This window comes from Saccopteryx bilineata, chromosome 1 (assembly GCF_036850765.1).
Source record: "Saccopteryx bilineata isolate mSacBil1 chromosome 1, mSacBil1_pri_phased_curated, whole genome shotgun sequence".
Taxonomy (NCBI): Eukaryota; Metazoa; Chordata; class Mammalia; order Chiroptera; family Emballonuridae; genus Saccopteryx; species Saccopteryx bilineata.
In genome coordinates this window covers 395,573,700-395,587,797 of record NC_089490.1, presented here as the reverse complement: position 1 = coordinate 395,587,797, position 14,098 = coordinate 395,573,700, and the positions used below count along the sequence as shown (strand labels likewise).

The following is a 14,098-nucleotide window of genomic DNA, read 5'->3' as shown; positions in this document are numbered from 1 at the left end:
CTGCCGCAATCAGAGCCATTATAGCGCCTGATGCAGAGGCCACAGAGCCATCCTCAGCACCAGGGCAAACGCTGCTCCAATGGAGCCTTGGCTGCGGGAGGGGAAGAGAGAGACAGAGAGGAAGGAGCAGGGGAGGGGTGGAGAAGCAGATGGGCGCGTCCCCTGGCCGGGAATCAAACCCGGGACTCCCGCACGCCAGGCTGACACTCTACCACTGAGCCAACCGGCCAGGGCCGATGTTTTATTTTTTAAAAATGACCAGATTCCCTCTGTTATATCCGTCTAAGACTCACTCTTGATGCTTGTCTCGGTCATGTGATACATTTATCCGTCTCACTCTAAAGGCGGGTCCATGAAAATATTTTCTGACACTAAACCGGTCCATGGCCCAAAAAAGGTTGGGGACCACTGGCTTAAAGGACCCTTGGGGAGGCTCCCTTATCACAAATAGCCACTCCCAGATCTCCTTTTTGCCTGGAATCCTCCACGGGCCAGACATTTTTGCCCATGTCCCACTCTGTCCTCCATACTAGAGCCCCTGGGGACAGGTCACCACCCTGCACCTGAGCCGAGCTCTCCCTTCTCCAGCTGTAGGTCTCGTAGGCAGTCACTGAGTAAGAACTTGGAGGCATGTGTGGGGTTTGTGAAAGGGAGAAGGGAATTACAGGGCGGGCCCTCTAAGGAACCCTGTCCCTGCTTTACGGTCTGCAGTCTTGGGCCCCAAAGAAACACAAAACTACTGAGGGAAGTCATTACTCTAAGTCACCTGTGTGCTGACCCAGCCAGGTGGTGGCAAAAGGAGTCACAAGCACCAGTCCTTGCCTGTTATGTCCTGAAGGCCTGGTAGCGGTGACAGACTTTTGTGACCAAGTAGTGGCCCTTTCATAAGCCTTCCCCACAATCCCCCTCCCCACACATGCCCTGAAGTCCTTGGCTGCCCTGGTCAACGTGGCCCTCGCCAAGCAAGCTCTTGGTGCCTATTACTAATTCTCTAAGACACTTGCTTCTGAACCAGATGATTTGGAAGAAAAACCTTCAAAATTAAAACAAACATTTATAATGGTAGAGGACAATAGAGACATGATTTGTTGTGTTTTTTTGTTTTTGTTTTTATTTATTTATTTATTTATTTTTATTTTAGAGAGGAGAGAGAAAAGGTGAGAGACAGAGAGAGAAGGAGGGAGGAGCTGGAAGCATCAACTCCCATATGTGCCTTGACCAGGCAAGTCCAGGGTTTCGAACCGGCGACGTCAGCATTTCCAGGTCGACGCTTTATCCACTGCGCCACCACAGGTCAGGCTGCTGTTGTTTTTTTTAAGTGAGAGGGAGATAGACCTCTGCACGCACCCCGACTGGGATCCACCCGGCAACCTGTTTGGGGCTGATGCTCAAATCAACTGAGTTATCCTCAGCACCCAGGCCAATGCTCAGACCAAACAAGCTACCCTCAGCACCGGAGACAATGCTAGAGCCAACTGAGCCACTGGCTGTGGGATGGGAAGGGGAGAAAGGGGAGTGGAGGGAGAAGCAGCCAGTCACTTCTCATGTGTCCTGACCAGGGATCGAACCTGGGATGTCTGCACACCAGGCCGACGCTCTATCGATTGAACCAATGGCCAGGGCCAAGGCTTTTTTTTTTTTTTTTTTTAGGTGAGAGAGAGATGCGCAGACTCCTGCATGCACCCCAACTGGGACCCACTCGGCAACCATATCTAGAGCCAGTGTTGGAGTCCCAAGCTATGTTTTAGCACCTGAGGCTGACAAGCTCAGACCAGTTGAGCTATCCTCAGCACTCAGGGCCACACTTGAACGAATGGAGCCACTGGCTGCGCGGGAGGGAAAGAGGAAGAGAAGGCAGAGAGGGGAAGAGAAGCAGATGGTTGCTTCTCCTGTGTGCCCTGACCAGGAATCGAACCCAGGACACCCATATATGCATGAGCCGAAACTCTTATCTACCGAGCCACTGAGACATGATTAAAAAAAATTTTTTTTTTGTATGTTGGTTTTAGAGAAATGTTGTTCCACTTGTTTATGCATTCACTGGTCGATGCTTGTGTGTGTCCTGAGAATGGAACCTGCAACCTTCATGTATGAAGACACTAATCAACTGAGCTACCCAGCCAGGGCAAGCCCCCAGCTTCTTGACCCAAGGGCAAGGTAAGAAGTCAGAAAAGATCCAAGTGCCCCTCAACCTAAGCCAAGGTTTACCCGGTGCCTTCACAGCACCAGATACGGTGCTTGGTCCTTCCCCGGCCTGCCCAGTTTGACGTGCCCCCTGAGCCAGCCCAGGAGCAGATGGTCACGGAGCAGTGTGGGACCACCTGCGCAAGTGACCCTGGTGCATCCCTCTGGTCTCGTCCCAGGCTCGGAGGTCGAGAGCCCCCTTGCGGGACTGCCTCCTTGGACCCGGCCTCCACGGCGTTGCCCGTGAACCGGTTAGTGACGCAAGGCTGGGATGATGCACGCAGGCTTTCCCCAAAGGTGTGGGGGCCAAACGAGCCGCTGCAGGGGCACAGGGTCATCACAGCTGGACGTGCCAGTAGCCAGGGCTTTCCTCAGAGCTCCTGTGACTCTCTGTCCCCGGAGCTGTGTGCCGACCAGGATGCGGGCAGAAGCTGGCTGGCTGACCTGAGGCTGTGGGCGCACAGCCTGCCTCAGGATGGAGACGGGGATGGGCATGACGTTGGGAAGGTGGCCTGGGCCGGCCCCTCCTTGCTGCCCTTCAGAGACCTTCAGGGAGGCTTCGGGGAGGTTCCACGCGGCTCCAGGGCCTTTGGGAGTTGGCTTTGCCTGAGCTGTGGAGAGTCCCCGGTAGAAGGCGGGTCTATTTCTTTTTTTTTTTTTTTTTTAATTTGAAGCTGGAAACGGGGAGAGACAGTCAGACAGCCTCCTGCATGCGCCCGACTGGGATCCACCTGGCATGCCCACCAAGGGTGACGCTCTGCCCACCAGGGGGCGATGCTCTGCCCCTCCGGGGCATCGCTCTGCCGCAACCAGAGCCACTCTAGCACCTGGGGCAGAGGCCAAGGAGCCATCCCCAGCGCCCGGGCCATCTTTGCTCCAATGGAGCCCTGGCTGCGGGAGGGGAAGAGAGACAGAGAGGAAAGAGGGGGAGGGGGTGGAGAAGCAAATGGACGCCTCTCCTATGTGCCCTGGCCGGGAATCGAACCCGGGTCCCCCGCACGCCAGGCCGACGCTCTACCGCTGAGCCAACCGGCCAGGGCCCGGGTCTATTTCTTTGGGTCACCCAAAGTTCCTGGTCTGGGAGGGGGAGAGGAAGTTCCTGAGCAGAGGCAGCAGGGGCAGGGTGACCACAGGGGACGAAGGGACAGAGAAGGACCGCCAGTGCCCAGCCCTGGCTCCTGCCGCCACCCTTCCCCCACCTCAACACCTCCTTAGCATTAGTCAGGAACGCAGGCAGCCCACTCAGCAAGGAAGTGAGAATAAAATTATCTCTTTTATTTCCAAAAATGTAGGGCCAGGGGAGCAACATGATAAAAGTTAGGATCAGTTCCCTACGGATCCGTTGGCCTCAGGAGGGACAGCAGCTCCTGGGCCCGTGTTCCCAGCAGCAGAGCCTCAGGTGGGCCCCTGTTGCCTCGGCAACTCAAAGGTCTGTCACAGTAGCTACTGGTCCCTCCTGGCCGGCCAGAGCCGGGGGTCGACACGTCCTCCCCCCAAGGCCCCCGCTCTGCACTTGTTCCTGCCCGTGCTGCCCCGAAGCTAAATGTTGGTTAGTGGGTTAGGTTTCCAGACGCAATCGCTTTGAGTCCCTCCTTGGGGTGGTGGGCTCCTCGCCCACTCCTCAACTCTCCTGTCCCTTCCGCTCCTGGCCGCCAGCCCCGAACTCTCCTAAGTTGCACTTCCCATGTGGCTCTCACTAGGTCCCCCCACCAATGCCCCGGCTCCTGGGAGTCACCTCCTCCAGGACTCCCTCCCTGTCTGCCCCACTGCTCTCCAAGGCCCCGAGGGCCTCGGGGAGTGAGCCCGGCTCAGCCCCCTGGGGGCCCTGGGGGAGGCCTCAATGGGCAGGTGGTCAAAGGCAGATTGTCATAAGACGCAGCCCCAGTGTCATCTCGTCAGAATGTATATTCTGTAGCAAGAGATTTAAAAAAAAAACAAAAAACAGTAAAAGGCATGAGAGCAGAAGACAGCGAGAGCCTGTCCACCGCGGCGGCCCCAGCGTGGCTGCCTGGCAGGTAACAGCACTTTGGAGCTGGGTTCGAATGCTCCAGAGTCAGAGGCCTCCCAGCTGGGACGAACATCGGAATAGGATGGGAGGTGGGCCGAGCCTACGGGCCCCTGACCTCCGCAGAGCCCACCTGAGGGGCTGCCCCTTGGCCCCCAGGCTGCGGGTTCTGGAGGTTGGAAGACGGTGGGCCGGAAATGCACAAGCCCTGGACCAGAGGGGCTCCCGTGGGGCGAGGAGGACACTGTCCTGGGCCCGAGGTCTGGGCCAGCGGCAGCCTGGAATCACAAAGCATCTCCCTATCAAAGTGCAGACCGTGGGCACCGTCAGAGGGTGGAGCCAGGTCTGCAGGGCCAGGGAGCCATCTCGCCCCACGAGGACCCAGCCCCGCGGAGCCCCAGAGCGGCAGAGGGAGAGCAGAGGGAGTGTGAGGCCTGAAGGCCAGGCGGCAGGGGGCCAGGCGGCAGGGGGCCAGGCGGCAGGGGGCCGGGCATGCCTGGCGGCCTCTGGTCTGGCGGATGTTTAGGGGCGGAGGCAGGTGCAAAGCCATCTCTCTCTGCTCCCCAGGGGGAGGGACTCAAGAGGGCAGACCCCACGAGGGAAGGTGTTGGAGGGTGAAGTGAAAGGACTAAGGAGAGGAAAACAGGAGAAAGACCGAAACTGGGGTCTGTGAGCCGGCATGGACCCCAGCCTCACAGACATGCCTCGGAACAGAAACCCACCCTCCCGCCCTGGCCGTCTTCCCCGCCTGCTCCCCCTTCCCCGTGGGCACCCGAGGGCGGCGGCTTCATTTGTGGAGGTAGGCGTCCAGCCACAGCTCCCCCGACTTCTTCAGGGACCTGAGAGGAAAGGGGGTGGGGACAGTCAGAGGCCAGGAGAGGCGCCAGAGAGCCCTCGGGAGTGGGTGGGGAGGCTGGGGAGGCCACTCGGGGCACGCAGGTGCTTCCTCTCAGCTCTCTGTGGAAGGACCCCCGTGGAACGACAGAGGGAAGGCCTCCCCGGCCCAGAGCAGCCGGGCGGTCCCGAGGAAGGGGGTGGGCTGGTGGAGTCCCCTGGTGGTTGCCACTGTCTGCGAGCGGTCCCGGCCCGGTGACTGTCCTCGCCCACACACCGGGCCCCAGCGCCCACGGGGTGTGCACGGGGCCCCCCTACCCGGTGACTGTCCTCGCCCACACACCGGGCCCCAGCGCCCACGGGCTGTGCACGGGGCCCCCCTACCCGGTGACTGTCCTCGCCCACACACTGGGCCCCAGCGCCCACGGGCTGTACACGGGCCCCCCTACCCGGTGACTGTCCTCGCCCACACACCGGGCCCCAGCGCCCACGGGCTGTGCACGGGCCCCCTACCCGGTGACTGTCCTCGCCCACACACCGGGCCCCAGCGCCCACGGGCTGTGCACGGGGCCCCTCTACCCGGTGACTGTCCTCGCCCACACACCGGGCCCCAGCGCCCACGGGCTGTGCACGGGCCCCCTACCCGGTGACTGTCCTCGCCCACACACCGGGCCCCAGCACCCACGGGCTGTGCACGGGCCCCCTACCTGACGATGTCCTGCAAGGCCGTCAGCAGGGGCTTCTCCTGGTACTGGATGCCGTGCTTGGCGCACAAGGACTTCACCAGCGGGGCGACCTTGTGGAAGTTGTGCCGGGGCATCGTGGGGAAGAGGCTGGGGAGAGCGTGGGGGACAGAGTGTGAGGGTGCCCGCCTCCTCTCCCCACCCACAGATGAGAGGTGAGCCTGGGGAGCCCCAGTTCCGGCCGTTCCTGTGTGCCCCCCGAGGTGCTGGCACGTGGCTGGGGTGTGTCTGTGCTCTGGGGTTGGAAAGAAACTCCATCGCTAGAGACAAAACACCGTATTTTTCTAAAAAGGAAATAAACTAGAGGGACTGAGAGGAAAAGAAACAGTGACCAAGGGGGAGGCGCGGATGAGGGACAGCAGAGGTCGTGGGGGTGTGGAGGGTAGCCCCTTGGTGTGTCCGTTCCAAGGCAAACTCTCTGACCAAGCTGGGCCAGTTTCCCTGTCAATGAAGTGGACTGACCGCCCTGCCCTGCCCTGCCGGCCGCGAGGTCAAGGGAGCTGGGCTGTAAGCTCTCTGGAACTATGAAGTTCCAGCCACACATAAGGGGTAGTTGGCACTGTGACAGCATGGCACAGGGCACAGAGCGCCCCTCCCCTGGCTTCGGCGCAGCTGGTCGTGGAGCACGCTGTAGGGCTGGGGGCGAGGAATCTCACCGGGGCGGGGTGGGGGCGGCGGAGAGGGATCCCCCAAGTGCTGCCCTCTGCCTAGATGGGGCTGATGGCCACTTCCGTCCTCCGGTCTTTGGCCCGCCTGCCCCGGCCACCCACGCCTGCACTCACTGGTGCTCGATCTGGAAGTTGAGGTGTCCGCTGAACCAGTCGTTGAAGAAGGACTGCTCCACGTTGCAGGTGGCCGCCAGCTGTATGGGGAAGCGGGAGGAGCGGCTGGGAGTCAACGAAGGGCCTCTTTGCCTTCCCTTGAGGTCAGCCTCACCTGAGGCCTCATGCCATACTGTTCTGCCCCAAGATTCCCCACTGCTCCCTCTTCAAGGGCCCTGCCACCCTTTCCTGGTTAGCCTGTGCCGACCAGGACGAAGGGCCCTGGTGACCTCACCTGGCTGCTGAACCAGTCTCGGTACGGCTCTCGGTCGATCTCCATGACAATGTGATTCATCTGTGTGACCCACACAAACCAGTGGCTCTCCAGGAACCTGGGAGAGAGTGCAGCTCAGCTCAGGGCTGGAGCCTCGGCCACCGGGCTCTCTGTGGGCCCCGGCCACCGTGGGAGCGGCTCCTCCCTCCCAACACTCATTGGCCCAGGGCAGGTGGCCACCAGGCTCTCCGTGGGCCCCGGCCACCGTGGGAGCGGCTCCTCCCTCCCAACACTCATTGGCCCAGGGCAGGTGTCGGGGGGTAAGCTCAGGTGTCAGGATGTGAGGCGCAGGGCAGGAAGTGGGGACCTCTGAGCCTTTCCCCATGGGTCTCTCCTGACAAAGCTCCCGTCCACACCAGTGCTCAGGAGCCCAGGGATTAAACAGCAAAGCTCAAGCACCTGATGAAGTTGAGGAGAAGGACGGCTCCCAGGATGCCGTAGAAAGGAATGTAGGTGATGAAGAAACGAGCATAGTAGCTGATGGCCCACGCCAAGTCCTGCCAAGAGAAACAGTTACGTGTGGGAGGGCCCTGCCCTCCCTGGCACTGTGTCCTGACCACAGGTGTATACACAGCACCTCGTATGCCCTGCTAGGCGCAGGTGTCTAACTCCAACAGGCCTCTTGGAAGGTGGGCACCAGGCCCACTGAGCAGCAGGCGCTGCCTTGTGCAGGTTTTTCGCGACAGTCTTTGTTTCTAGGGAAATGCTGAGTGTTCTGGCGGCAGGGAGGGAGCTATGTGCTCTACTTTCAGAGAAGGAAACAGGGATGGGGACCAGGGACATCAGCTGAGGGCATCCCCGGGCAGGGGTTCTGGTCCCAAGGATTCTGACTGCACCTGCATACAGTCCAACCCGTCCCGTGACACCCGGCAGCTCGTGAACGGCCCCGCGCTCCTGTCTGTACTCATCGGCACCTGGGAACTTCTTCCTCCATGCTCACCCAGTGTGGGAAGGCGGGGGCCAGAGACACTTGCAGACATGGACTCCGCCTCCTGTCTGTCACCTGAATCCAGGTGTCTCTGCTGGACCACAGAAGCCTCCCATGGGTCTCTGGCTCTCCCTTGTACAAGAGCGACAAAGAGTGGCCCTCCGAACACCAAGCAAACCCCGTCTCTCCCTTGCTAAGCCTCCCACCCTACCCAATGTTCCGAGAGATCACCTCAGGGCCTTTGCCCTGACCGTTTCCTCAGCCAAGAATGCTTGTGCAGTAACTGGGTTCCCCCACCACTTCTCCCCCAGAGCCTTGGCAGGGTAGCCAGGAGCACAGGCTCCAGGTCAGGCTGCCTGTGCTACTTCCAGCTCCACCAGCGGCTCTGTGTAGCTGTCGGGGGGTTCCCTCAGCTGTGCCTCAGCTCCCCCATCGGCAGGACGGGAGGAGAACCTCCCACTGACGTTCTACATGGCTTGAATGTGTGTGTGTGTGTGTTCTAACAATAAGCGTCTCCTACAGTGAGCTCTCACAACTCCAGACAGCCCACTGCGCCACCACAGAGACCTTCCTAACATGCGAACTGGATCACGCCACTGCCATCCTCCAAGCCATTGCTGGCTTCCTTCCCTGCCAGGGGACAAAAGACAAAATCTAGCCCCCGGGTAGGACACGCGGCCCTTCCCTCGCCTGCTCCTACGTGCGCCCGGCCAGGGCGTGCTCCGTCTTGCTTCAGTGTTTGCGTCCAGGCTGTATCTGCCCGGGGGCTCCTCCTTCCCTTATCTGCTCAGCAAACTCATCCTTCAGCCCAGCTCTGTTCAGTTAAGCTCCACAAACATTCAGCGAATGCCTTCTCTGTGCGTCAGGGGCCTGGGAGCAAGAGGTCATTCAGAATCCCCGCGTCTGCCAAGGGCAGGCTTGTCAAGAAACTCCTTGAACATCACAAGGAGGGGGGACAGATAGTTACGGGGGTGACGGAAACAGGGCAGGGGGTCCCAGCACTACCCTGGGCTTTAGGAGAGGCCTGCCTGAGGGGCGGGGGCACACCAGAGGTCAGCCCAGCAATACCAGCAGGAAGGACGTCTGCAGGAGAGACAGGGATACGGGGAAAAGACCAGACAGGGAGAGATGGCAGAGGGCGTGTGCTCGGGGTGGTGAGTGGGCAGCGGGCCCAGAGCTACTTGGCAGGCAGGGGCAGTGGCACCAGGGAGCTGCGCCCTCCTGAGAAAGGTGGGAGGGGAGCCCAGGGCAAGACCTCAGGGGCGGAGGGAGGCAGCGTGACGAGGTCCCGCTCCTTTCACCGCATTCATTCTGACACGGTTCTTCTGTCTGTGGTGCAGTGGTGAGCACCCGTGTGTCTGTGGGGGTGCACGCTTACCCACCTCCTTTCCCGCGAGGGGACGCGTGACCGCGGCACTGGTTTCAGTGGGAGGGCGTGATGGAGAGGTGGGGACACAGAGAGCAGGGAGAGACCCAGCAAGGGGGACTCAGACGCCAACAGGGAGAATTTCAGGAGGGAGCTGATAGTGGTGTCAGACCCCAGGGACCCTCCCTCCCACCCCCGCCCTCCAAGGTGCGGCCCGGGAAACACCCCAGGAAGAGACAGCCGGCAGCACTGCCAGTGGTAAAGCCCCCCCTCGCATGGAGTGTGACGAGCCTTCCTCCGGGCCAGGCTTCTCAGCCCCCACACAGTCCGTACTCGGGGCCGTTCTGTGAATGGCAGGATGTCCAGCTGCCTCCCTGGCTAGGTGCCCACTACATACCAGTGGCACCCTCCCCCCCCCCCAGGTTGTGACAATGAAGATCAGCCCCGCTGAGGACGCTACCCCAGGTCACAGCTTTACGTGGCACCTAAGCTCACTGTTGTCCTAATCAGACCGCAGTGCAGGTCATGTGTCTACCCACACGGTCCTGGGCCCGAGGGGGCCGCTGAGTCATATCCACCAAGAATCTCCAACACCCAGTCCGGGAACAGTCAGGAGGCTGAACCCTATTTCCCGGTAGGCGCGAGGGCAGGGCCACGGAGGCCCTATCCATTTCCCGGGCTCTGCCACCTGATCCTGTTCGGGTGTATCATCTGCTTTCCTTTCCTGCTGTCCCTTTTTAATTGCTTTGTTCCTTACGGAATAAACAACAACAATAGTAATAATAATTAAATATTCACATCAGAAGTCATCTGCTCTGAATGTAGATTAAAGCGTCCCCTGACCCAGCTCGGCTCAGCGGCGTGCACACGCTCACACTCCTGGTCAGCCGTGACTCCCCCCAGCGCCCAGGCGAGCCTGGTGCAAACAGCGCTCACCGTAGGAGCAGATCTGGGTTCAAACTCCCATCATTGACCTGATGCAGAAACCGCACCCCCTAGCCCACTCTGGCCTCCTTGGTAAAGCGGGCTGGAATGGCCCGATGTGGGCGGTGCTGGACTGTCCCTAGAACACGGTGAGCACTGGTGACATGCCCACTTTTGGGAAATAGAGCCTATGCTGGGAGGGAGCTGTACAGGTCCTGGCAGCATGGCGCTGGCGGAGACCTCCAGAGCCACGGCTCCTCCCCGACCACCCCACCTGCTCACCAGCCCAGTCCCGGCACTCCTGGCAGACGCCGCAGCCTTGCCCCTCCCCCTGTACTTTCCACGAGAAGATGTGAGACAAAGTGCTCGGAGGCCCTTCAAATGCGATGCAAACAGGAGGTACTGTGATTTCAGAGCACACTAAGGGGGTGGCTGAATGTGGAGGAGGGCCCGGGACACGGCGCTGGGAGGCCTGGGTTCTAGCACCTACCCCCTTAGTGTCATCTTGGGCAAGTCCCAAACTCTGAGTCTCCACATCTTCACTTATGAAACTGAGTTAAAAAGACTGGTAAGAGACTGGCCATACCTACCGAGTGACTCTGTAGGGCAGGGCCCTGTCCCTGTCCCACTGAAGCCGCTCCAACTCAGCCGTCCCCTCCAGGTCATTCTGTCATGGCCATATCACCCTTTAGGCAGTGTGATGCCTGCACGTCTGCACCAGGCCACTGGCTGCGTGCACAACACTGGCGGCCCCCTCTAGTCTGGCATTATGGGCTGCACTGTGCACCCTAATATGCCTATGTTGAAGCCCTAACCCCCAGGACCTCACAACGTGACCCTATTTGGAGACAGGGTTGCTACAGATGTAATCAGTTAAGACGAGGTTATCAGGGAGGACCCTAACCCATTACAACTGGTGTCCTTATAAAAAGAGGGATTTAGGCCCTGTCTGGTTGGCTCGGTGGTAGAGCGTCGGCCTGGCGTGCGGAAGTCCCGGGTTTGATTCCCGGCCAGGGCACACAGGAGAGGCGCCCATCTGCTTCTCCACCCCTCCCCCTCTCCTTCCTCTCTGTCTCTCTCTTCCCCTCCCACAGCTGAGGCTCCATTGGAGCAAAGGATGGCCCGGGCGCTGGGGAAAGCAACGCCCCGGATGGGCAGAGCATCGTCCCCTGGTGGGCGTGCCGGGTGGATCCCAGTCGGGCTCATGCGGGAGTCTGTCTGACTGCCTCCCTGTTTCCAGCTTCAGAAAAATAAAATAAAATTAAAAAAATATATATATATAAAAAGGGGGATTTAGACACAGATACAGACACACGCACAAGAAAGACACTGTGAAGAGACGGGCGGAAGGGGTGGCGGCCACCCAGAAGCCCAGGAGAGAGGCCTGACCAGAGCCTCCCTCACAGCCTCAGGAACGACCACAGCCATAGCTCCCTGGGACCCCCAGCCCCTGGACTGTGGGACGACACATTCCGCTGCTCACAGACCCACCGCTCCGTCTGCGGTGCTCTATCATGCAGCCTGAGCACACCGATACCCCTGCCGTCTCCGCCCCGCCCCGCTGCTCTCTACTTACCCACCCGAGTGCCGTGCGACCCAGTTCACGGGTCTGGGAGGCGGCACAGGGACACAAGGGGGCAATGGCTGCGGCAGAGCCATGCACGGTGCACTGCGTTTGGCTCTGATCACATCGCCTTCGGGAACTTTCTGAGGGAGCTCTGTCTGCAAAAGCAGTGGCTCCGCAGTGGCTCCCCTGTATAGGGGGGGTCTCTAACAGTGGGGGGCAATGGCCTGCCAGCTCCTGGCAGCCTCAGCGCAGGTCCCTTCCTGAGAGTGACAAGGCACCTCAGCCCCCCCACCCCCAGAGGCATAAAGGGGCGTGGCCCAGCGCGCAGGCCCCCAGGGCCCACCGCCCAGACTCCCGCCTGCCCGCCCCGCCCTGCCCCGGGCAGCCGGGGCTCCAGCAACTCACCACCCAGTCCTTGCGGACGATCATGGTCATGATGATCTGGTACTGGAAGTACATGGGGATGAGCAGCGGCGGCCCAACTGTGGGGAGAGCGGAGCCGTGCTCAGCGTGTCCTGCCCCACCAGGCCCGGCCCTCCTGGTCCTGCCCCACCAGGCCCGGCCCGGCCCTCCTGGTCCCGGCCCTCCTGGTCCCGTCCCTCCTGGTCCTGGTCCCTCCTGGCCCTGCCCCACCAGGCCCGGCCCGTCCCTCCTGCTCCTGTCCCTCCCGGTCCTGTCCCGTCCCTCCTGGTCCTGTCCCGTCCCTCCTGGTCCCGTCCCGTCCCTCCTGGTCCTGCCCCACCAGGCCCGTCCCGTCCCTCCTGGTCCCGTCCCTCCCGGTCCTGTCCTGTCCCTCCTGGTCCCGTCCCGTCCCTCCTGGTCCCGTCCCTCCTGGTCCTGCCCCACCAGGCCCGTCCCGTCCCTCCTGGTCCCGTCCCTCCTGGTCCTGCCCCACCAGGCCCGTCCCATCCCTCCTGGTCCTGCCCCTCCTGGTCCTGCCCCACCAGGCCCATCCCATCCCTCCTGGTCCTGTCCCTCCTGGTCCTGTCCCTCCTGGTCCTGCCCCACCAGGCCCATCCCGTCCCTCCTGGTCCGCGCTGCAAGAGCGGGAACCGGGCGGGACGCAGAACCTGCAGCTCCCGCAGAGGCCCTGGCCCAGCCAAGGGGGCTGGGGCAGACAGCACCTCCACTCCGCCCCACCTCTCCCCCACAGATCACGGAGCACGTGATTTCCTGGCCTCTGTGTCCCGTCTGTACGATGGGCCAGGAGGGGTCCACATAGGGCGGCTGCTATAGCCCCTCTTCTCCCAACAGGCTCAGTGCCACTTTCCGAGTCCCAAAAGGGCGTGAGTGGGAGGACGGCAGACGGGGTGGGGCTGTGGGCGCCCCGCACTCACTCAGGAAGAAGTACTCGTGCTGGTGGTTGTAGGGCAGGTACTTCAGCTTCTTCTTGCCGTACTGAGGGGAAAGCAGAGACCGTGAGCGCCGGGCACCCGCGCCCCTCGGGCCCAGCCGCCCATGCCCGCCCACGCCCGTTCTGCAGCCACCATCTCCGCCTCCTGCTTAGGGTACCTGTCCCCTTCCTGTCAATCTGCACCCTGAGCCCCTCCCCCCCGGCCAGAGCTGCTTGGCTAGCAGCAGCCAACAGGTCCTCAGCCCTGGCCGAGGGTGCTGCCCGGCGCTGCACGTGGTGCCCGAGCTCATGAGCCAGCACTTCTGAAGCCGAGTCCCTGCCCAAGGCCACAGGCCTGTGGGCCCAGCGGGGACCTGGACCTAGGTAAGCTCATTCAGAGCCCAAGTGACAGCCACTAAATACTTGTCTGTTGGCGTGAATGCACAACTGAACCACTCGCCCAGGGCACAGGCTCCCAGAGGGACACCTGGGCTAGATTCCACGCCTCAGAGAATGAGAAAACTGCCAGACCACCCTGGGGGCTCCCCAGAGCCTGAAGCAGCTGCAAGAACCCAGATAAGGGCCTAGGGATTTATGAAGAGTCACAGGCTGGGAGCATCCGCTTCCTCAGAGCCTCCTGCCACTTCCAAAGCTAATCTCTCTTCCCAGGGCGCCTGCTCCCTCTGCAGCGGAGCCCACACCCGTGGGGACCCTGATGCCCGGACACTCTGAGGGAGGAGGGCCGGGCTGGGGTCTGGGCATCCTCGCTGTACAGAGCTGCTCGGGCTGCTCTAAGCACGAGGCAGTCGGAGGGCCAGGCTTCACGGGGTCCCTGCAGCCCTCTAATCCTGAAGCCTAGGCCTGGAGGACCAGCCCGCCCTGCTCCTCAGAGGCTGCCTGCAGAGTGGCACCTGCTCTCCTTGTCTGTCATGCCGGGGGGGTTGTGTGGGGAGCCAGGCCAGGGCTGAGACCCTGCACAGGTCACTTGGGTCCTCTGAGCCCCGTCTGGCATCCACACATCTCTGGTTGTTAAGAAGAGACAACGAGCCCTGACAGGATGGCTCAGTTAGTTAGAGCATCATCCTGAAATGCAGAGGTTGCCGGTTTGATCCCCCGTCA

The 14,098-nt window shown here is 61.3% G+C and overlaps 1 protein-coding gene across 1 annotated transcript in view; it reads right to left on the bottom strand.

Annotated features, from left to right (window-relative positions):
• Positions 1-4,120: 4,120 nt before the first annotated feature.
• FADS2 (fatty acid desaturase 2) overlaps positions 4,121-14,098 on the bottom strand; it is a 36,983-nt gene continuing 27,005 nt past the window's right edge. Inside the window, exons 6-12 of the mRNA XM_066251708.1 lie at positions 12,984-13,044; positions 12,052-12,128; positions 7,261-7,358; positions 6,823-6,919; positions 6,549-6,628; positions 5,731-5,856; positions 4,121-5,028 (exon numbers count right to left, since the gene is read on the bottom strand). Coding sequence (XP_066107805.1) covers positions 4,977-5,028; positions 5,731-5,856; positions 6,549-6,628; positions 6,823-6,919; positions 7,261-7,358; positions 12,052-12,128; positions 12,984-13,044 — 591 coding nt within the window. The 3' untranslated portion in view covers positions 4,121-4,976. The remainder of the gene's footprint in view (positions 5,029-5,730; positions 5,857-6,548; positions 6,629-6,822; positions 6,920-7,260; positions 7,359-12,051; positions 12,129-12,983; positions 13,045-14,098) is intronic.